Source organism: Onychostoma macrolepis, chromosome 02 (genome assembly GCF_012432095.1).
Source record: "Onychostoma macrolepis isolate SWU-2019 chromosome 02, ASM1243209v1, whole genome shotgun sequence".
NCBI lineage: Eukaryota > Metazoa > Chordata > Actinopteri > Cypriniformes > Cyprinidae > Onychostoma > Onychostoma macrolepis.
In genome coordinates, this window is record NC_081156.1 from 26849129 (window position 1) to 26872186 (window position 23058).

General features: G+C 37.8%; 2 protein-coding genes across 4 annotated transcripts; one reads left to right on the forward strand and one right to left on the reverse strand.

The window, feature by feature from the left end:
* Positions 1-75: 75 nt before the first annotated feature.
* On the reverse strand, positions 76-10935 carry cspp1b (centrosome and spindle pole associated protein 1b). Of its 3 annotated transcripts, none has more exons than XM_058794439.1 (28): positions 10455-10935; positions 9529-9627; positions 9389-9446; positions 9198-9292; positions 9046-9105; positions 8511-8662; positions 8295-8351; positions 8069-8157; positions 7585-7681; positions 7040-7085; positions 6840-6961; positions 6648-6742; positions 6340-6421; positions 5773-5878; positions 5405-5552; positions 5230-5298; positions 5015-5127; positions 4274-4423; positions 3883-4026; positions 3680-3745; positions 3332-3395; positions 2829-2955; positions 2059-2171; positions 1820-1863; positions 1628-1688; positions 1217-1311; positions 468-576; positions 76-388 (listed from the first exon to the last, which is right to left on the reverse strand). In XM_058794439.1, the coding sequence occupies exons 2-28, from the start codon at positions 9625-9627 to the stop codon at positions 225-227; spliced, it is 2625 nt and encodes an 874-aa protein (XP_058650422.1). In that variant the 5' UTR covers positions 10455-10935; the 3' UTR covers positions 76-224. The 3 variants fall into 3 exon arrangements, with proteins under 3 accessions (XP_058650422.1, XP_058650433.1, XP_058650413.1); XM_058794450.1 differs by having other exon boundaries at positions 6840-6958; positions 8295-8354; XM_058794430.1 differs by having other exon boundaries at positions 8295-8354; positions 10455-10934.
* A 1084-nt stretch (positions 10936-12019) lies between these two features.
* On the forward strand, positions 12020-19234 carry vcpip1 (valosin containing protein (p97)/p47 complex interacting protein 1). Its single transcript, XM_058794287.1, has 4 exons — positions 12020-14772; positions 15044-15130; positions 16602-17274; positions 18776-19234. Exons 1-3 carry the CDS (start codon positions 12192-12194, stop codon positions 17249-17251), a joined length of 3318 nt encoding a protein of 1105 aa, XP_058650270.1. The 5' UTR covers positions 12020-12191; the 3' UTR covers positions 17252-17274; positions 18776-19234.
* Positions 19235-23058: the final 3824 nt, after the last annotated feature.

Below are 23058 nucleotides of genomic sequence, written 5' to 3' on the forward strand. Positions count from 1 at the left end.
TCCCTTTGTATTTTGTTAAAAATAACCACTTGATATTATGGATCCACAAATCAATTTACAGAAGAGATTTTGTGATTCAGTTAAAGCAGTTGATCTCATAGAGATTCTGCTGATCAGCCTTTTATTTAAGAGATCTGAAGACTACATAAATGTCTTATATATATATACTGCATTGCAATAACAAGCTCACACACTCAGTGCGGTCATGTATGTAATGGCCTGTCTTAAAGTTCAGAGGCAGACATCAGCCTCCTGAGTGTGTCTGATGACTCCGCTCGAATCCAGGGCTCGGTAGTGGCTGTATCAATGGAGCTGGGCCTACCAGGAGACTGCAGGGAAAAATGCTCATCACCACGACTTGCTTCATCGTTATCATCAGAGCAGTCTCCTAAACACATAATTGAAATAAGTTGTGCATTTTCAGAATCATAAAACATACACAGAGAGAAACACACACACACACACACCTGCTGTGGTGTTGTGTTGGCTGAAGGCTTGAAGTCTCCTGGGAGTGTTTGTGTCTCTGAGCTTCCTCATATTGAAGGACTGCAGCTGCACTGGCTTCCTCTCTGCAGACTAAACACATATATACACTGTTTATTATATCATGCTTGATGATTACAGTAAAGTCATCATGTGTAATATATATATATATATATATATATATAAATAAATAGGAATTATGTAGTGATAAATCCAGGAAAAAATCTAAACTATATATTAGTTACTTCTACGTAATAAGCATATGCTTAGATTACTGCTCTGGACATTCTCTCGTCTGACTACATGAGGTGCATCCTGGGATGCTATCAGTATTAAACCGTACTAGAGAGTGGCCACTTGTTGGCTGCTTTTCCTTCACTATCTACTAAAATGTAAAAACAACAAAACTATGCAAATATATTGTGGGCAGAACATTTTTAATGATTTGATCATTTAGCTTGTCATGTTTAAAAATATTTAAACATCAAAGTGTTAAAAAAAAAAAACTCTATTTTTTGGTTTGTTTAAAAGTGTTGAAATAATGCATATCATGAACTGTGCAAAATGTGTTTTTGTTTTTCAAGTTTGCCCAAAATATCTAATAATGAACTGATACATGAAGAAAAAAAACTGAAAATAAAATGCAATAGCATGCAATTCTATCAGTATTTTTTGCACTTGAGTCTGTAGGTCACTATAAAAATATATGTTTAGATGTTTCAGTGTGAATTACCTGCAGGTTTGCTAGTCTGCGTCGCTCTCGTGCAGACACTTTAGCAGATTTCCTCTCAACATCTGGAGGAACTGGGAAAGCAATTCCATTCTGATCTAATGACAAATAATAAGACAACTGTACACTAGCAGAAAGCAATCAGTGTGTATTCAAACAAAACAAAACAAAAAAGATGTATGAGAAAGTGAAATTGTATAACACTATGAAAATAAACCTGTTGATAAAGTGTGTTCATATTTTTCATTTAAAATAAATGTCACTTGGTTTGATGTTTTCTAACAAAATGGAAAGACATTAATACAATTTTAAGTTTCCCTTTAAGTGTCCAAACTAATTTTGGGGCCACTGTATATAATACAGTAATTTTTTTGGTTACACTCATCACGCAGTTAAAGAAATATGTGATCCCACCAATAAATTCACTTTCTGACAAAAGCACAGATCCTCGTCCCCCCTCAACATCTCTGTTCCTCTGTGTGAAAGAAAAACAGAACTGTCATGTTAAACATCATTCAGTATTGATGGAGCTGCTTCTAGTACTGCAGAACACAACGGAAATAAGCACAGGAAGTAACAAGCACTTCCTGTGGGGGGAAAACTTACAGACTGCCGTGTTCTAGGAAGAGGCATAAAGGGGTCCGGAAAAACTGAGAAAAAAAAAAAAGATGGATTTACATAAGACCAAATATTAATTAAGCTCTATTAATTAAGTACAGTCACAATATTTATTTTTAGCTGACTACAAATGACTTTAGTATGATTTGACAACAAGGAAGGAACTACAAACACTTGTAAACTAATATTTATTTCAGTAATTACAATCCTCATAGCTCAGTTCTTACCCCTGTACATGATGTCATCGGCTCCCTTTGAGCTGATTGGCTCAGTGCCACGGGCGGAGGGGCCTCGAACAGGCATACGCAAACGAGCCATGTCAAACACATCCGTCCTGTGCCTGCAAACAGACAAGTGCTATATTGTGAAAACAGTCACAGTTGAAGGAGTGCCTGCAACTACATTAGTTATGATTATTCACAATATTGCTTTTATAAAACAGTGACTGCATAATAAAATATTACAGACAATTTATTAAAGTGTTATATATATATTATTTATTATTTTTTTGTATCATATATTGATGCCATTTAGGTTACTTTTTATTTACATGTGCATATCTTTCAGATCAATTCTGTACTCAACGCAGTCACGGATTTCATTGCACATATTTATGTCATGTAAAAAAAACAAAAAAACATTAACATCACATTTTTATCACTCTGATTCCTTTTTGGGTGTATCCATATTGCTGTCGAGATAATTTCAAAGCAAAATTTCCTTCAAGACAGCAAAACTAGAAACCATTAGTTCGAGAGATCACAGACGATTACTGATCCAGTAATCCAGTGATGTGAAGTCTATAAAAAAACAGCTCATTTAGCAAAATCAGATTAAACCAGCCAAGACCAGGAAAGGCTGATGCTTATGCCTCTGACAGTACAAGTGTACTGACCTGCTGTATTCATGTACATGTTGACTAACATTAAAACATCCCTTCACTGTCAAACTTAAACATTACATTTAAACATCATCAATATAATACACTGTACTGTACCTGTCGGTGAAAGGGGAGGGAAAATGCTCCCACTCCGTCTGCAAGAGCTGCTCCTCCAGACGCCGCTGTTCACAGCGCAGACGTCTTCTTAATGCACACAGCTCATTAACAACCTCACTTCTGTCCTCTGAAGAAAACAAATACAGTAAACCCTTCAAAAATATGTGAGGATGTGGTATTAGCTAGTGAAAATTAAATATACTTAACTAAAAACCAAAACTTAACTAAAGACCAGAACTAAAGAAAAAAAATGCTTTAGGGACCATATATTCATAATGCTAGTTAAACCTGAAATCACCCAAATTTTGGGGACCTCTCATAATTAATAATAGCTTAATAATGGACTAAATAATTTTTAATTCAAATCTAAAATTGCAAATAATTTCTGTAAAGGTCAGGTTTAGGGTGTAGCAAATATTATTAGATTAATATATATAAACATAAAAATCCAATAGGACATCTCCGTCATGATACAATATGTGTGCACATGTATGAGTGTTTACTCTCTGTTCTCTGGATGTTTCTAAAGTTTTCTGAAGATGGAGGAGCCCGAAGCGCAGAGAAATCCTGAAAAATATATAGACATTAGTGAGTGAGAAGTGAACATAGTTGTTTGAAGGACCATAGAGTTCTGGTAATTAGATTGAGGGTTTGGTTACAAGGTCTTGAGGAGATAATCATGGTTGCCAGATCTGCATAACAGAAGTAGCCCACTAACACTATTCCAAATAGCAAAACTCAAAATATATATTTTGTAGTCACTGTTATGTGTTATACACAATTTAATACACATGAAGCGAACATGAGCATTTGCAATGTATGTTTGTTCAAATAAAGGCAGTTTTTGTTACCGTAGCATTTGAAGGGTTGCTGTGTTTTTGTAGGGTAGGGATAGGAGGGGATGGTGCACGCTGAGCCTAAAAAAAATGACGACAATACTGTCACACACTCACTGAATCTAGAGAAATTTTCAGCAAATTTAGCTTATATATATATATATATATATATAGCGTTTTAGATGTAGCTCATTCCAGTAAATTTCACTTCCACACACCTGTTGCAGTTGTATTTGTCTCTCTTGCTCTTCCTGTTTTCTTACAGCTGCTCTCTCTTTCTCTTCTTCTTCTTTTTTCTTTTTCTCTGTATCCCTCCGTCTCTCCTCCACAAGACGAGCAAGTTCTTCATTCTTCAGTTTTTGCTGCAAAAATATAAGGTTACTTAAAGTCAGCGGTGCTGGTCACGGAGATGGTCTGCGGTCATCAGAAGAGCTCACATAATGCACTGGAAAATTAAACACGACAACATGCATTTGATGGCATTTCCTTAAGCACTTAAATTCCCTTTATTTGGATGGAAAATGTGATTTGAAGTGGACAAGTATCACATTATTACATTGTGCATCTCTAAAAATAAGACAGGCAGGAGTGCATGTGTGTCTGTCTGACCTCCAACTCTCTGCGTTTTCTGCTCTCCTGCTCCTCTTCATACTCTCTCCTGATTTTCTCTCTCTGTTCTGCCAGTCGTCTGTCCTCCCTCTCCTCTTCTGCTCTAATCCGCTCTCTCTCCTCCGCCTGCTTCCTTCGCTTTTCATCTATCTAATGTCACAGACACACACACACAAAAAAAACAAACAACACAAATGAAAAGATCATTGTTTATATACAGGTACAGTGGAAAGGAGTCTGTGTATATACACTACCGTACAAAAGTCTGGTGTTGGTAATATTTTTTTAATATGTTTTTAAAAAAAGTCACTTAAGCTCACCAAGGCTGCATGGTCAAAAATGCAGTAAAAACAGTAATATTGTGAAATATTATTACAATTTAAAACAACTGTTTTCTACTTTAATGTATTTTAAAATGCAATTTATTCATGTGATGGCAAAGCTACATTTTCAGCATCATTACTCCAGACTTCAGTGTCACATGATCCTTCAGAAATCATTCTAATATGCTGATTTGGTGCTCAAGAAACAGTTCTTTTTATTATCAATTTTGAAATCAGTTGTGCTGCTTAATATCTTTGATGAACAGAGCAGCATAGGAGCAGAACAGCCTTACCGTCACTTCTGTTCAGTTTAATGCATCTTTGCTGGATTAAATATTTAATAATAACTAACATGTTTTTTAAATCCTAAAAAACTTGAAACACAAAACTTTAGTACTTCAGTAGTGCATGTGTGTACCTGGTGTCTCAGGCAAGCTTTGTATTGGTCTTGCTCCAGTAGTTGCTGGGGTGACGGGATCTGATTAAACACATTTCCTCTCGCAAACTGTGGAGTGTGTGTCTCAACAAATCCTTCAAATACACACACACATTCAACTTGAGGATGTAAATAATCACTAAATACACATCACGCATGTTTGTATGTAAACCAAAACATGTGTGTTAGCATGTTACCTGGCCTCTCCCGCCTTTGTGGTGGTGCTGCAGCTGCCACATTCAAAAGATGCATCTGCTTCAGATCAGCTACACACACACACACACACACACACACACACACACAAACACATCATTTCTATAGTCACATGTTTCATAACTAACAGGAGATTAAATCATACTAAATAAATCATACTGATTAGATTTCCAGTGCTGTCTCTGAGTGGTGCACCAGCTCCGCCTCTTCCCCAGGGTTCATATGCTCTCATATCAGCTTCAAGTTCTGCCTCCAGTCTTTGCTTCTCCTCTATGTCCACTCTCCTCTGTGCGGCCCGCTCCTCTATCTACTCACAAGGCACACACACACAAAAAAAAAAACTGCCTAATAAGCTGGAAGTCTTCAAGAAGCATTTTAAAGCTCTTTTTCCATGTTGGAAGTTAGAATAAACATATAAATGCAAACCCAGTGTTCATGAAGACACACCCAGTTTTAACTATGTCATTAAGAAATACCGTTTAATATGTAATAAGGACACACCCCTCAGTGAATATGTAATAGCACACCTGCTTTCTGAGCTCCTCTTTATAGCTGAGTCTAACCGTCTTTGCATGATGTGCAGGAAAAGCTAAAAGACCTGAACCCACAACTTCATTCTCACCCAGAATCCTCCTGAAACACACAACAAGCACAAATACACCCCAAAAACAAGATGTGTATTAATTGTCTGCATACAGGCATATAGTTTAGAAGTGTGTCTTTGACAGTGAGAAAAAACAGCTTGGGTTATAAATTCAAAACTAGCCCAATGGTCAATCAAAAATAGCCCAAAACTAGTCCAATGACGCTATCCCAAATATCAGCATACTCAAAATATGTCACTCCCATACCTAAAATACATTATTTACAGTCACAGCTATGTGTCTACATTATACATTTTATGGGAAGAAATATATTTGTATTTGTCAGTCTTAGGTACAGTCAGAGAGCTAGAACGTTAGCGAGATCTAACAATTGCTACTAGACAACTTCATCTGGTGTTACTGCCTGTTTCTAAACACCCACAATTTATGATCAGAAATGTGTCTGGAAAATTGCATTTTTGAGAGTGTTTGTGTCGGTTGCACTCTTACTGTCTGTAAGTGCTTCTGCTGTGTGGACTGAGTGGCTGTGGCTCTCCTGATGTTGAAAAAGAAACTCCCGTTATTGGGCAATCTGTGGAAACAATGTAGCACCAGTTTTCATGCCAAGTAGATTAAATTAGTTTTCAGGATCCAGAATACCTAACACAGTGCCAAAATTATTTACAGCACAAACGTAAACAAATGTGATTCATAAATATTGATGCACCTACTCTCTGCACCTAATATTTCACTGCACAAAACCATGTTTATCCTCAATGCAAGTAAACTCATATTTAACGTAATCTGCTATGTCTTACAGGCTCTACTGGGGCTCAGCAAACTCTCAGCATCATTAATTGGAGTCTTATAGGCATCTGTAAGGAATGGGAGTTGAGTAGGGACAAAAGGCATCCTGCAGAAAAAAAACAAAAACATGTTTGTGAGCTTGAAGTACAGCATGTGCAAATATGTATGTTTTTGTGTTTGCACTTATGTATATCCATATATACCTGCATGGAGACACAGGGTCTGTCCTGTATTGCAGAACACCCTCAGGAGGCTCAGCAGTGTCCAGGTGGATGTCATCCCTTGGTTGCTTTCTGTACGCAAACGCCTCACTCACAAAGAACTGCTTTAAAGGTAAAAGTCAGAAAATCGGCACACGAATGTCAACAAATATATGTGCACACACAAACACACGCATTGTTACCTTTTTCTCAGCATCTGTTGAAACTCTCAGGTCCAGTTCCTTCTCCCTAAAGAAAGTTGAATTACAGGGGTTGTTCATGAGAGTAGCATGAATGTTCTGCCTAACGTCTTTTTTGTGTTCAACGGAAGATAGAAAATTGGGTTTGGAACATCATGAGAGTCAGTAAATGACTTTCATTCTTGAGCGAATTATGAGGTAACAAACGATTAATCGCATTCAAAATAAAGGTTTTGTTTACATATTTGTATGTGTGCTGTGTATATTACATATGTATAAATACACTATATATTTTGAAAATATTTATTCTTGTATTTTATATTATACATAAAAAATATTTAATATATAAACATAACATTAAATATATACATGCAATACATGTTTGTATTTATATATACATAATACATATACACAGTACACACACATCCATACATTATGTAAACAAAAACTTTTATTTTTGGATGTGATTAATCGCGATTAATAATTTGACAGAAATAGAACAATATAAACCAAATACACCAGTCAGAATATTATGCATGAACACACACTTCCTCCTGTGACTCTGTTTCTCTGTGATTTGTTCCTGTAGTTCACGTCTATAACGCTCCTTTTTCCTCTGCAGTGTGGCCTCCAGATCCACTGAACCTGTCAAACAAAATCAGCCATGTCAGAAGCCTGAGCCTAAAAATCTGTTAAATGGATGAATATCCTGTCATCATTTACATTTCCCAAACTGTATGACTTTCTTTCTTCCGCAGAACAAAAAAGAAGAGATTTGGAGAACATTGGGAACCTACTTTTTTGGAAACAATTTTCATGCCCGCTGACTTCCAATGTATGGAAAAAACACTGTTGCACAGTTTTGGAATGACGGTTTGCGATGGTGAATAAATAATGACAGAATTTTCATTTTTGGGTGGAGTAATTATTCTCCATCGAATGAAGCAATAAAACAACTTCTCCAGTTATTAAGCCAACCAGAGCAGTAAAACGGACCTCTAACCAATCAGAATCATGGTACTAAACTCATACCTATTAAAAGTCCTGTGGTGCAAACTGTGTCCTGACTGGCCACAGATACAGATCTTTCATTGGCTTGGGTCGCAACGGATGTCGACATTCTATGACAGTGATATGAAGAAAAGTGAAGGAGAAGAGATGAATGCGAGTGAAATCTATTCTGCCATTTAAAAAAAAAAAATTATAAAACTGCCAGTTTGCCAATACTGTAAATCTAATCAGTGTATGCATCTTTTACCCATTTCTGTGCTGTAGTTTGCTTGTGTGATGTCCTGTCTCTGTGAACAATTCCCCTCTTCTTATGAGAAAGAGACAGAGATAAAGATGATACTGTTAATATATATATGCATAAATTATATAAATAAATATTTCATAAATAAATCAGCCCATAGAGAATGAAATGGGTTCATGAGTCACCAGTTCTAAACATCTTTCCCTCTGTCTCTGTCCTCACCTGTTTGCTGTCCTAGTGACTCTCTCTCTCTGATGTTGCCTCCCTTGCAAAAGCATGAGTTCTTCATCACTACAGTCTTCCTCAGAGCTATACACTCCCCATCCCAGCCCACACACGTCTGTAAGGGTGGCCACATCTTTCACACGGACCGTCTGAAAAAGTGAGCGAGAGAGAGTTGACCTTACAAAACAGTACTTCGGCAGAACCATGGAGAAGTAAAAACATCAGACAGTAATATCACGGTAATGTATGATACACTAGCAGCAGGTGATGTGGTTTTTCTAATGAAGTCAAATGCGTCAAAAACGCCATTGTGCCATGTAGTAAAACATGGTAATACAATAGTAGTTTTTAGTAAGTGTAACAAACATTGCATTAAATATAATCATATTGTATCAGAATACTCAGCTGACATGACAGCAAATATAACAGATATGAAACTGACAGACACAGAAGTGAAATCTCAACCTCACAAAACTGTGAGGTACAGAAGGAAGGAAACAGAGACAATCATGCTTTTGACCCAATAGTGTACCCTGGGTATACGTCTTCTCTCTGGAACTGTGTGAATGTCTTCAGCTTCCCAGTGATCTTTCTGCAAGAGACACAAAGATAGTGAGTAATAAAGATTCTGGTCTGTATAAAGGTTTCTGTTGTGTTTGAACTGGTTTTACCATTGTGTCTCACCTCTGCCTTGTATTTCCTGTAATCATTCCTGAGTTCTTCTTGCAGTTTGTGTTTCTTTCTCTCATATTCTTCTCCGAGTGGCAAACTTACTCCATCTACATAATGAAATTTCACATACACACCTTTAAAACCAGGTATACATGTAACAGAAATTAATTTACAACCATATTAAATTGCAAACAAAGCTGTACCTTGCTGACTTGTGCGTGGAGGGATGTTCTCTTTCAGGAGAGCGTGGCCTGTCCGCCTCTGATACATCAGTATTTAACAACATTAAAATGAAGACCAGTCACACACATTCTCTTTATCGCTATCATTTACTCTCGCTCACCCTCATCTCCATGTAAGGGGGCTCCTGTTCCAGACATGCCTTCTCCTCTGCTATCTTTGATTTCTGATGTTCCAGAAACTTCTCCAATACCTCGTCCATCTGGAACACATACAAAATATTAATGCAAAGCAGATCAAGCATAAACTGCAGCTCTACAGCGCCACCTGTAGATACATATTATTTTACATAAACAATACCAGTAACACTTTACAGTAAGGTCCCATTATTTAATGTTAGTGCATGTACTAAATTTAACTAACAACAAGAAATGCAGTTTTGGTTACACTATTTTATTTTTAAGTGTCCCTGTTACAGTGTAATTACATTTGGCTCAGGGTTAATTGCATGTAATTATGCAAAATTTATTGTATTTGCAATAGTAAGTACATGAAACGTGTAACAAGGACACCTTAAAATAAAGTGTTACCACAGTTTTTACAGTATTTAATAATCTTTGTTTAACATTAGTTAAAGTACAAGCGTTTATTCTCAGTTCAAGTTAGCTCGGTTCTATTTAATAATATTAATACAACATCTGCTTTTAATATTACTTTACATGCATTTAACTATAGTTAACGAATGGAAACTGTAGTGTTACCACAATATCTAACGTTATACGTATCTCTATATATATCTTGATTTACAGATACAAAAAAATACAGTTAGTTTTAACAGTGAAAACAAGAGAAAAGATCACAATATGCAATTAATACATAAAACAAGTGGTATATGCAACAAATTTGAAATTTTCTAACTTAATATTTTAGCCATGTAATCTAACGGAATGACATTCAGACATTTTAGGTGAGGTGTCCAAATACTTATGAACCACCCTTACAAACAATTACCATGCTAACCGTTTATGCTTACACACCATGATAAATAATAATAATAATAATAAAATAAAAAAAGTCCACGCTACACACCTCTCTGAATTCCTTCTGGTGTTGAAACTCAGTTTAATCTTCTGTCGACACGAGTCTGAATACATCTGATCTTCCACAAAAGAATCATATCTGATCAGATCACATCGATATTAGGCATGCTAATAAAGTTACTGAAGTGCGTTGTTGTTTATTTACTATATCTAAGGTGTTATCTGATACAAACTCTATTCCGAACTAATAATCTCAACAGATAATGTGCTAGTGTCCTAGTTTCATTGGGTAAAGGTAATAAATGTGTCATCTGATATCTGGATCTGTTCATAAATTGGAAATAATCAATGTTTTAAATAAACTGTATATTTATATGTTAATCGGTTCATAATCTGACTTCCTGCACTGATCTCTCGTCCGGTCAGACTGTATAGAAACAGAGCGCTGCTATTATTCCTCTCTTTCACTTCCTCTCTTCCGCTATTCCTCTTTTCCGCTATTCCTCTTTTCCTCTCGCAGATGCTGATTTATATAACGCATGGATAGGCGGAAGCGGAAAAGGACGTGACGTTTTCCAACCCGGAATGGGGCCATGAGTTTAAAATTGAGGTTTTAAAAATAAATAAAAAGTAAATTAATTGTCGCTCTGTTCATTTCACAAAATTTGATATTTTTTGTGTAAAAAATTCTCATGTGTTTTTCTTTGGAAAATAAACTCATTATTCATGTTCTCAATTGTTTATTCAATGTTTGTCAAATCACTAATTAGTCTAATTTTACATCTGGCATTTTGTGTATATTTAGCCTACTCTTTATTAACATTTTTGCATAATTCAACTAAATTAATCATTTATTGGAAATTACTTAAAGGTGACAAGTAATTCTGTCTTTTTTTTCTGAAAGTTATGAACATTTCCTCCACATAGCAAATTATGCATTATGTTTAATAGCATTTTGTAATGGGGATTGCAATTTAGACTATTTTCAAATAAACTGGCCATAAACTTCATTCATAACTAGCTTTACTATTTTGTGTACTTTTTTTAATACTGGACTTTTGCATAATTCGACAAAAACACTGATTGAAAATGATGCACAGGTAACGAATTACATTCACAACAGCATTCACTTTTTGTGAATAGAAAAAAAAAGATAATTATCTCAAAGATAATCATTTAATTTATAAATATTAGATCGCATTATAATAAACAATATTATTTGCTATAGCTTATATAACTTGACATTACATTTTATTTTTTCAGCCTGTGTTCGTCTTCTATAAGAAAGAGAAATAAACAACGTATGAAACAGTGTATGTTTATGTATCTAAAACAACTGCAGTTTATTCTCACGCCCATGTAAAGATTGCTGAAGTAACACAACACAACCTTTGGCCTTCTTTGTATTGTGGTTATTGTAGTTTTGTTAAAGTCACTTTTGTTATTTTGTCGTGTGATTCGTCCAAGTCGGTAGTAAACAATTATTGCATTTCGTAAATAAAAGAAAACTCAAACATTTTTGTATAATATTAGAATGCATTTTAATTATTATTTTTTAAATAATGTCGTTAGAAGACCTCTAGACCTGGGACGGTTAAGAACTTCATCTCCCAGCATGCCTTGCGCTGCCCATAGGGTCATACTGTGTTACAGAACCGCTTCCGTGTTGTGTTTGTTACTGGAAAACAGAAACTGCGTGAGGTGACATATTTTTCTCTCGCCCGTCACTGATTAGACAGCGATGCTTTTGTAAACCGCTACGTCAGAAGAGATATTAGATTGGACTATGTCGTTGATTCCGGGCTCAAAGCAGAAGGACAGGCGCATTTTATGCGGGATGTGCCCGGACCCGCAGTGCCAGGCGAAGCTCATTTTCCCCGCACACACCTCCATGAGCATCGAGTGCACTGAATGCGGTCAGAGACACGAGCAGAAGAACCTCGCGAATGTGGAGGAAGTGACTGACCCAGATGTAGTGCTTCATAATTTGCTGAGAAATGCTTTGCTGGGTGTGCCAGGCCCTCCTAAAAAGGGCTCCGAGCTGGTGAAAGTGATGGGACTGTCCAACTATCACTGCAAGCTGCTGTCTCCCATCCTCACCCGCTATGGTATGGACAAACAGACAGGTACTGCCAAACTCTTGAAGGAAATGAACCAGGGAGAGATTTTCGACTGCTCGCTTCTTGGAGACCGTGCGTTTCTCATCGAGCAAGAGCATGTGTCCACTGTTGGGTATGGACGGGACCGGTCAGGGAGCCTGATCTACCTGCATGACACTTTGGAGGAGATCAAGAAAGCAAACTTGAATAGAGAGTGTCTTATTCCCGTGCATGTGGATGGAGACGGACACTGCCTGGTCCATGCCGTGTCCAGAGCATTAGTTGGACGTGAGCTCTTCTGGCATGCCCTTCGAGAGAACCTAAAACTCAATTTCAAGCAGAACCTCGACTGCTACAAAGCCCTTTTCCAGGACTTTATAGATGCCGCCGAATGGGAAGACATCATTAATGAGTGTGACCCGTTGTTTGTCCCTCCGGAAGGCGTTCCTTTGGGGCTTAGAAACATTCACATATTTGGTCTGGCGAATGTACTGCACAGACCCATAATCCTGTTGGACTCCCTGAGCGGCATGCGCAGCTCGGGTGATTACTCCGCCACCTTCCTGCCAGGCCTGGTTCCAGAGGAGCAGTGCCGAGGAAAAGATGGCACTCTGAACAAGCCCATCTGCATCGCCTGGAGTAGCTCTGGCAGAAATCACTATCTACCCCTAGTGGGCATCAAAGGCTTGTCTTTGCCCCGTTTACCTGCTGCACTGCTCCCGAAAGCTTGGGGTGTTCCTCAAGAGCTGATCCGCAAATACGTGAGCTTGGACTCCAATGGAAGCTGTGTGATCGGCGGCGACCGGAGCCTGCAGGATAAGTACCTGCTGCGGCTCGTAGGTGTGATGGAGGACGTCTTCATGGACAAGCACAGCATCCACCCTGCTCTAGTCGCCGACGTCCACCAGTATATATACCGACGCACTGGAGTGATCGGTGTGCAGCCGGAGGAGGTGACAGAAGCGGCTAAGAAATCCGTTCAGGAGGGTCGTCTCCATCGCTGCCTTGTCTGCAACGCCCTTTCAGAGCTCCACGTCCCAGCAGAGTGGCTCATACCGGGAGGGAAACTCTACAACTTGGCCAAGTCCACTCACGGGACGCTGCGAGCAGACAAGAACTACAGCTTTCCTTTAAATAGTTTGGTTTGTTCCTATAACCCAGAAAAAGATGTGCTGGTGCCCGACTACAAACTCAGCTCACTCACGGCCTGCACTTGGTGTCACGGGACTTCAGTGCGACGCGTTTGTGGCGACGGCTCCGTCGTCTATTTGGACGGAGACCGTACCAACACTCGCTCAGAGGGTGGAAAATGTGGCTGCGGGTTTAAACACTTCTGGGAGGGGAAAGAGTACGATAATCTTCCTGAAGCCTTCCCTATCACTCTGGAGTGGGGCGGCCGTGTGGTGCGAGAGACCGTTTATTGGTTCCAGTACGAAATGGATCCGACACTCAACAGCAATGTTTATGACGTGACGATGCGACTTGTCACAAAGCACTTCCCTGGAGAGTTCGGCAGTGAGATTCTAGTCCAAAAAGTGGTGAACACCATCTTGCATCACACCGCCAAGAGGAGCCAAGATGAATACAATCCAGTTGCCATTGAAGGTGCTCATGTGCAGGATGGGAGTGAATCAGCCGCTCACCCTCCTACCAAAATCATCCTGACGGGACAGAAGGGCAAAACCCTGCATAAAGAGGAGCTGGTGATGAGCAAAACCGAGAGGGTCTTGCAGCATAGCATCAGCGAGCAGGCGGCCTTGTCCCAGCGCCGTAGCACAGACCGCTTGCGCCAGCAGGATCCTCGCCCATCATCTCCTTCCTCTTCATCATCCTCTGCTCCTCCCACACCCACCAAAGTGCCACCCACCAGTGGAGAGAAGAAGATACGTGTAACGACTAGCGATGGGCGGCAGGCCATGCTTACGCTGCAGCCGCACACCACCTACGGTGAGCTCCAAAACTCCATCGTCCAGGTCTTCAACTTGTCGCCCGGACAGCTGTGTATCCGACACGGCTTCCCGCCCAGAGAGTTGCCCCCGCCACGTCCCGAGGACCAGAACCAGCCCGTGGCGCTTCAACATGGCGACCGCATCTCTGTAGAAGCACTTAAAGAGAGCTCGCCCGATACTCACATGACCCAGACGCACTCTCACACGCCTCAAACGCACGCTCACTCTGACCCACGACTCAGCCGCACCAGTAGCAGGGAACTTCAGGACAACATTGACCTTGAGATGTCATCACTGTGCCTCCTGGCAGCACTTATGGGTAAGACACACCCTCCTGTTATAGATCTGCTTTATGAGAAGACTGTCATACTAGAATCAACATCTACTTAAAAGTGTCTGTGACTCTCTAAATTGTATGATACAAGCCTATTTTTGTAATTTACACATGATTTAAATGATTCTATTATTATTATTATTTCCGATCATGTTTAATGAGTAATTATTGATTACTAAACAAAAATGAAACTCTGGTAAACGATGTGTGTGAGACCTGTCTTATTTAATGTGTTTCTCTTCTCTTTCTATCTCAGGTGAAGATGTCTGGTCATATGCCAAGAAACTGCCTCACCTGTTCCAACAAGGAGGAGTCTTCTACAATATTGTGAAGAAAGACATGGGTAATCTGTCTTTTTTCCACTTTCTCACACAATTTGAATTGAGTTTTCAAAATTCAAAATTGTGCTAGGCATGACAAAGTCTATATTATTTGTGTTGCCAAAAGCATTTGCAGTAACACTATGTTGTGAGGGCGGGATTTGAGAACCGGTTCTAATTTACTGGTTTTATTTTCTTAAAAATACAGAATAATTTTCATGATTTGTGGTGTGTATTAACACAGACTTTTGTTTGTTTTGCCACTGGCTGAGAGATGCAATGCAGTGGAGTTAAAAATAATAAAATTTAGATTAACTGTACATGCCCAATAGTCAGATAAGTAGCGGAAAGCTACAATTTGCATTTTTAAATGTTTTTTAATTTTTTTTAATTTAATATATTTTGATTATTCTTTGCAAATTAAACTATGAGCATAACAATTTAAGGTTGAGAAGTTGAATTGAAAAATGAACAAGAATGTCTTAGTATTTGATTTGTCCCTCTTTTCACTTTACTGTAGCTCAATCAGTAGAGTATGGCGCAAAACATTTGCAAGGTTGTAGGTTTGAGTCCCAGGGAAATTTAAATGTGTACTTTGATTGCAGTGTAAGTCACTTTGGATAAATGTAAATGTTCAATGACAGCAGGTTTGTCTAAAACCCAATGATCATGTTTTCCAGCGTGATTTGAAATGATCTTATGCTTTACTAAATTCAAGAACATCTAACCATTCAGCTGGTCTTTGTCACATATGTGACCCTGGACGACAAAATCAGTCTTAAGTGTCAATTTTTCAAAATTGAGATTTATACATCATCTGAAAGCTGAATAAATAAGCTTACCATTGATGTATGGTTTGTTAGGATCGGACAATATTTGAAAATCTAGAATCTGAGGGTGCAAAAAAATCAAAATATTGAGAAAAACGCCTTTAAAGTTGTCCAAATGAAGTTCTTAGCAATGCATATTACTAATCAAAAATTAAGTTTTGATACATTTACGGTAAGAAATTTACAAAATATCTTCATGGAACATGATCTTTACTTAATATCCTAATGATTTTTGGCCTAAAAGAAAAATTGATAATTTTGACCCATACAGTGTATTTTTGGCTATTGCTACAAATATACCCCAGCGACTTAAGACTGGTTTTGTGGTCCAGGGTCACATATTTATTTAACTTGATGTGACCTAAAAATAGTTATGAATCCGAAATATTTCTTATTCAGCTTATTTGTTTACAAATGTATGATATGCCTCCTGAGCCAAAAGATATTTTATAACTTTTCTGTTTTTTGAGATTTTGTTTTATTACTATTTTGTGTGTGTGGTGCTGTTCCACAAATACATACATATTGTTATAATTTTTTAGGAATATTGTAAACATTTGTCAAATTTAAATGTAATAATTTTTCATATTGTCAGTTGTTTGTATCATCCACCTTTACGCATACAATGAGAAACTGTGCTAATAATCTTTATTTCTGTGTTAAGGTCTGTTGGACGGGAAGCACTGCACACTGCCCCATTTGTCGGGTAAGACGTTTGTGTTCAATGCTGCGGAGGAGCGTTTGGAGCTGTGTGTGGACACAGCCGGTCATTTTCCAGTGGGCCCTGACGTGGAGGAGCTTGTCCAAGAGGCCCTTTCCCAACTCCGCTCCGATGCTGCCTCACGTAGCCGTGAGGGAAGCCCCGCCCACAGCCTGCGATTGGGCGCCGGAGGTGCAGTGCGCAGGAAAGAGCAGACCGTCACAGCCTTCCAGGGCAAAGGTCACTCATTGGGTTCTGCCCCTCCAGAACACCCACCAATCAGGCGGCAGCACAGCAGCGGCGTGGATCTCAGCAACAGCGCTCGCGGTGAAGAGATAACTTTGTCAGGGGAGGAGTTGGTGCGCGTGGCCCCGGGCATGGTCACTTTACGCGAGGGCCGTGGTTTGGGGCTGGAGCCCGCCGTGATCGAGGCCCAACGGCAGCGTCTGCAGGAGATGGTCTCAAACATACAGGCGTCTATGGACAAACACTTGCGTCAGCAGGCTGCAGCAAGACATGATGGGAAGGAAGAAGAGGCTTCTGACAAACAGGAGGATATGGAAAGTCACGGTGCAGATCCACCCAGCACCTTTGAACCCATGGACCAATCTTGATACTTCATTACCCATATAGCAGAGTGAGCTTCCTTGCATAACACACATATACACACACACACACACTGTGATTCAAGTAACAAATAATGGTGCAGCCGAATTACTGACACATGCGTCTTTTGAGTGTGAACCGCATTCCTTAAATGTTCTCAAAGTCTTTAAGATGTGAAATTTGGAGTGATTATTACAGGAATTGAGTGTCGGCTTTCATTCACCTAAATATATACATGGTGCACACTGATTTAAAGAGACAGTTCAACTAAAATTGAACATACTCATTTACTCACCATCATGTCATTCCAAACCACTGCCTTACTTTTTCTGTGGAACACAGTTTCTGTCCATATGATAAAAGTCAATGGGATACAAAATAACATTAGACCCAAATGTCATCTTTTGTGTTTTGCAGAAGAAATAAAGTCATACAGAATGACTTGAGGGTGAGTAAATGTTGACAGAAGTTTCATTTTTGGTTGAACTATCCCTTTAAGATCACCGTTGAGCTTTGCTAGTATCCACATAGTACTTAAATAATCAAAGTGCACTTTGACCCTCATTGCTGGGTTCACGGCTTTCTTACCAATTTAATAATTCACAATCCAATTTGAAACACTGACTGTCTCACAGAGTCCAAACTTCAACCCTGCGTCTGTGTGCACTTAGTAGGTAACAGGGTCTCCTTGATCATATGTTTGTGTCCTCAACACAGTTCTGGCCTGTGGAACAAACAGGGCTTCTCTACCCACAATTCATTGCTGTCTATCCAAAGAGCACTATGCGGTAAAAGCCTGGAAACAAGTTCCAGCAGGATTTCACATTTACTTTATCGTCCCACTATACAATCAGTGCACAGAAACCTCTCTCAGCAGATCAGTATGGAGTATCCATACCTCTGAGAATGAGTTTCTGTTCTGTAATCTCAGATTGGCCTTGTAAGCGTTGCCTTTAGTGCGGCCCAGGCTCATTATTTGGTTTTGATGTACCATTTTGCATGTCCTTTCTTCTTTAAACACTGTTCAGTACAAGACAGTTCATACACTTAGTATCAGAATGTAATGTAGATTCTGGCAAAATCTAAACAGAAAGTAGCCGAGTGGGTGATATTTTCAGGATATTCTGATTCAGCGCTGTAGTAATATTGTTACCTGTGAGTTAGACCATACTAATATGCTTAAGTAGAGGGCAATGTGCGTCAAGGACGGTTTTCTTTTGAGTTCAGAAATAAACGATATCCACATTCTGTTCTAGACAGATTTTTCTTGTCACCTTGGCAACTGATTCATATAAACCAAAAAAAAAAAAAAAAGTTTACAGTGAAACAGATTAATAGAGCTGTTGAGCTTTGTGCTTCAGTCACTGGGTAGAGGATAAAACAGATGGAAAATCCTAGAGATTGTTTTGAACTCATATCTATTGAAACTTGCTGAGCTGTTGCATTTAACCCGGTGTTGCCAAAAACAGGTGGTTAAACCTGTTGTTAACAGCCTTAATGAGTCTTTTACCCTCCCCGGCTCTGATCTGCAGTGTTTGTGTGTGACACACTTCCATATGACGGAGGATCCGTTCTGAGAAGGATAAACTGGAGTATTGGAACGAGGCCTGACTTTGGTTCAAGGCCGAGCATGATGATGTTGGAGGCTTGATGAGCTTTTGATTTTAAAAGATTGGTTTTTGATTTTTAAGTCGACAGCATCTATACCAGAGCACTTTTCTGTGTGGGCGTGTTTATTAGCTCTTGAACATAATTGATATTGTTGGTGTAAAGAGCAGCACAAAAGAAATGTTTTACTGCTTCATGTAACACAGACTCGAGTGCAGGTTGTTTCTCTGTGACTGCTGCCCTCCTGATATATTGTATTCCAGTGTACAATAGTGGTATATATTGTATTATACTTTCATCTGTACAGATATTGAATCTGTTTTTTTCCCTTCTGGATTGTTTCTCCTCTGTTTTTCAATAAAACAGTTGGAAGATTCTACGCAGCTGAGGAATCTGCTGTTTGCATGCTTGATTACTTTTCAGCCTAACAACAATAAAGTTATTCCATCTGTATGAAACGATGTGGTCGCTGTTTCTGAATTACTTTCTAACACAGTTTTCTATTATCTCTTATAGATTACTAATGGACCACATCAATGTGAATTAGCCTATAAGTTATGTTAACATTTAATTTCATGCTAACATGAAATAATTAACAATGCTTTCTATCTTGAGTGATGTTAAATTGTACATAAACTACTGTTCAAAAATTTGGGGTCAGTAAGACTGTTTTTTTAAAGAAGTCTTCTTTGCTCACCAAGGCTGTATTTTTTGATCCAAAATTTTGTAAAAATCATAATATTGTGATATTAAATTAAAATTTTAAATACCTTCTCTATTGTAATACATTAAAATATAATTTATTCCTGTTATTTAAAAAAAAAAAAAAAAACTGTATATTTGGCATCATCACTCAAGTTTTCAGACTCACATGATCTTTCAGAAATCATGTGCTCAAGAAACATTTCTTATCACAGTTGAAAACAGTTGTGCTGCTTAATGTAACAAAAAAAAATCAGGGTTCTTTAATGAACATAAAATGAATTTAACAGCATTTACTTGACATATAAATGTTTTGGAACATTATAAATGCCTTTTCTGACATTTTGATCAATTTAAGGAATGTTTGCTTAGATGTAATTACTTTTTTTAAATTGCTATTTTTTTATATTTTTGGTTGTAAAAATAAATGTAACATTAATATTTTACAAACGAATGTAAACAATACTACATGTATTGATATTAACTTCAATAAATTCTGTAGAAATTGTTCATGAAACAATGCATTCACAAACTGAACCTAATTGTACTGTATTACCAAATTAGTGTTGATATTAGTTAAGCTTGATGAAGTGATGATGATTATAATCAGAGTGTTAATTACAAAATTGACTTTTCATTTCATGAAATTTTGCAGCGGTCAGCTGTATGCCAATGTCCTCTAAATACAAGCTAAAAAGCCCATAAAAAATTAAAGAGCATGAAGGGTAAACACCATCATTTAACACTATTCATAGCATAAAAAATTACAAACTTGGAAAAAATAAATAAACAATATTAATAGTTTAGTTTAGATACTTTGTGGTATGTTAGGGTCTGAGGTGTGGTTGAAATTACATGAATGTATCATTTTTATGTAATATGCAGAATAAAAAAAACATTCAGGGTCAAATATAAAAAAATGTTGCTCTTAAAATGGAAATCTAAATGTACACTCCATAATATTCTATAGTACTTCCACTGTAAATGGATTTCTGTAAGCACATTTTTAGATAAATTGTAATAATCAACTTATATAAGACTCTTTAGTAGAAGTACTGTTTTGGGTTGATATTAACTTTGGCAATACTAGCATTTTAATATAAACATTGCATATATATATACATACAAACACACACACACACACAAACAAACAAACATACACATACATTTATAAACTAACAACAGTTTCTCCTTGAAGTCTTTCTGCATTATTAGTCAAAACATATACATACATTCAAACAAATAAGTATGTTTCCAAACAAAATCACAATATTTACATATTTACATGGGGCAGTAATAGTAAAGATTCCTGACACCAGTTGCAGGCTCAGTGCCACAAACTGGCTATGAAGTTACTGGGGCCCCAAACTCTAATCAGGACACCGAACTTCTGTTTTTTCTCCAAATCTGAAGGAGTTGCATACAGACTGAACTTTGGTATCATACTGTCCTAGTTTCTGCTGTTCTGTGACCCATTTAGAAGAGAAAGGTGGATCTCTAGGGTTAGATGCATCAGTCAGGATGAAACGCAGGATTGATGGAGCCAACTGAACGTACAGCATGTCCGTCACTACGTCGACGAGAGAGCAGTCGCTGAAGTAATCGAGGTGAACCCGGCACTCCTGACAGAGACGCTCGCCGCAGCAGTTTCAGAGAGCGCCCTCTAGAAATACAAACACCAGCGATCACACAACATGACAAAAACCAATCAGAGTTACACAACATCATAAACACTCACCCAGAACAGCCACTCCGATCATTAGACGACGCTTGCGTGAAGTTTTGCGTTGCCTGAGTCACAATGGGCCTCAATGGCTCCTGCTTCTGCACACATATATATACACACACATTTATTTAACATATGAATGTTAGATTCTTCAAAAAACATAGTTTTAAGTATATATTTAGTTGTAGTGTGCCAGTAGGAAATATTAATTTTAGGTTTCCCATTTGTTTCTAATGTTCCAAGCTTCTTGGAGAAATGTTTATCTAGATTTAGGATACCTCAGTTTGCAAAAGAACTATCTTGAAATCTGAAATTGATATGTTCTACTGGCACACTAAAGCAATCAATATAAATAACTCATCTTAAAATGAATGTTATAGAAACAAATGGAGTAGAAAACCTTTCTAGAAGACAAGAAGCTGTTATAGCAGCAATGGGAGAACCAATTCCCTATTAACCCTATATGGAAAAGAAGTGTGCTTAATTCAAAATAAAAAAATTCTTGCAGATATAATATTAATGAAATAAAGGTAACTTTACTGTACTTAGAGTAACTATGCTTCTCACTTAAGCATATTGTTAATAAAGTGCCCAATTTAATGTCAAATTAAAAGTACAATTTAATAATCTTGATTATAATGTAACCGTAGTGCATTTTTTGATATTATATTTCGTTAATATATTTTAAATGTATTAAACTTCAAGTTCATCATTACAAATGTCTATTTAGAAATATTTAAGATCATACCATTCAAGTTTCAATAGAAATTACTTTAAAATACTTTAAGACATTTTTCAAGACAACAGAAGTATTTATGCAATAACATAAAAAAGTCCTACTTATAAGAGTCCAAATAAGCACTATTAAGTTCAAATAATTGTGTTTAATATTAATTTAAACTATAAAACATTTTCATATAATTGCATGTAACTTGCTATTAACTGTCAAAAAAACTTAACATTCAGTTTGCACCCAAGTATATTATTTTCAACTATATTTGATCCTGAATGAGTACTCTTTTTAAAAGTGTGCTACAGTGTACTTTTTCACAAAGGGAACACACAAGGTTTTGAAGTGAAATGCACAGCACATGTGTGCTTTAGGCCATGTAGTGCATCATTTGCGCATTGTATGTGTTCATATGCATGAGCACCGTAGTGAAGCAGGCTGTGGGAAGGTATCCCTCCTTTCCGTTCTGAAGTCGGATGTAACACCAGTCAGCATTCTCCTGATACAGAAGCAACACCACGTCACCGGCACGGACACACAGCTCTTCGTCACAGTCTGCGCTGTAGTCTGCTGTCACAACCACCTCACAGACAAAAAACATATTTTGTCTTCACTATCGGCTCTGTAGTTTAAATCACTGTATATGATGCTGCAGCTTAAATGAGAAAATGCATTACCATTTCTCCTTGGTGCTTCAATATCACTCTCTTCCGACAAACTGAAAGATTGAATCATTTTGCTATAAAATTTGTAAATTTAACAGAAATTATATAAAAAGTGAGCAAGAAAAGATGACTCACCTTGAGGCGACAGAACAGTGGTGAACACCTCAAACTCCTCATGGCTCTGTGTGTAGATTTGCTGCATGATGAAACCGCACACAAACTGCAAGAAGAACTGAGACGCTTTATTCAGAATCACTGCTGTTGCTAAATCTTCTCCCCCCTTTAAATACTCTCTTATACGCACACACATTACAAGATCTTAGTTGGGTGCTTTTCTTGGAAACATCAGCACTCTTAAATCTATTTAAATCTGTTTCACTTCAG

Coding starts and splice junctions, on each gene's coding strand:
- cspp1b (XM_058794430.1), bottom strand. CDS start 9,627: ATGGACGAGGTATTGGAGAAGTTTCTGGAACATCAGAAATCAAAGATA. Junction 5,128..5,229: donor ACAAAGGCGGGAGAGGCCAG/GTAACATGCTAA, acceptor GTGTATTTGAAG/GATTTGTTGAGACACACACT. Junction 2,956..3,331: donor AAACATCCAGAGAACAGAGA/GTAAACACTCAT, acceptor TGTTTTCTTCAG/AGGACAGAAGTGAGGTTGTT.
- vcpip1 (XM_058794287.1), top strand. CDS start 12,192: ATGTCGTTGATTCCGGGCTCAAAGCAGAAGGACAGGCGCATTTTATGC. Junction 14,773..15,043: donor CCTCCTGGCAGCACTTATGG/GTAAGACACACC, acceptor TTTCTATCTCAG/GTGAAGATGTCTGGTCATAT. Junction 15,131..16,601: donor TATTGTGAAGAAAGACATGG/GTAATCTGTCTT, acceptor TTCTGTGTTAAG/GTCTGTTGGACGGGAAGCAC.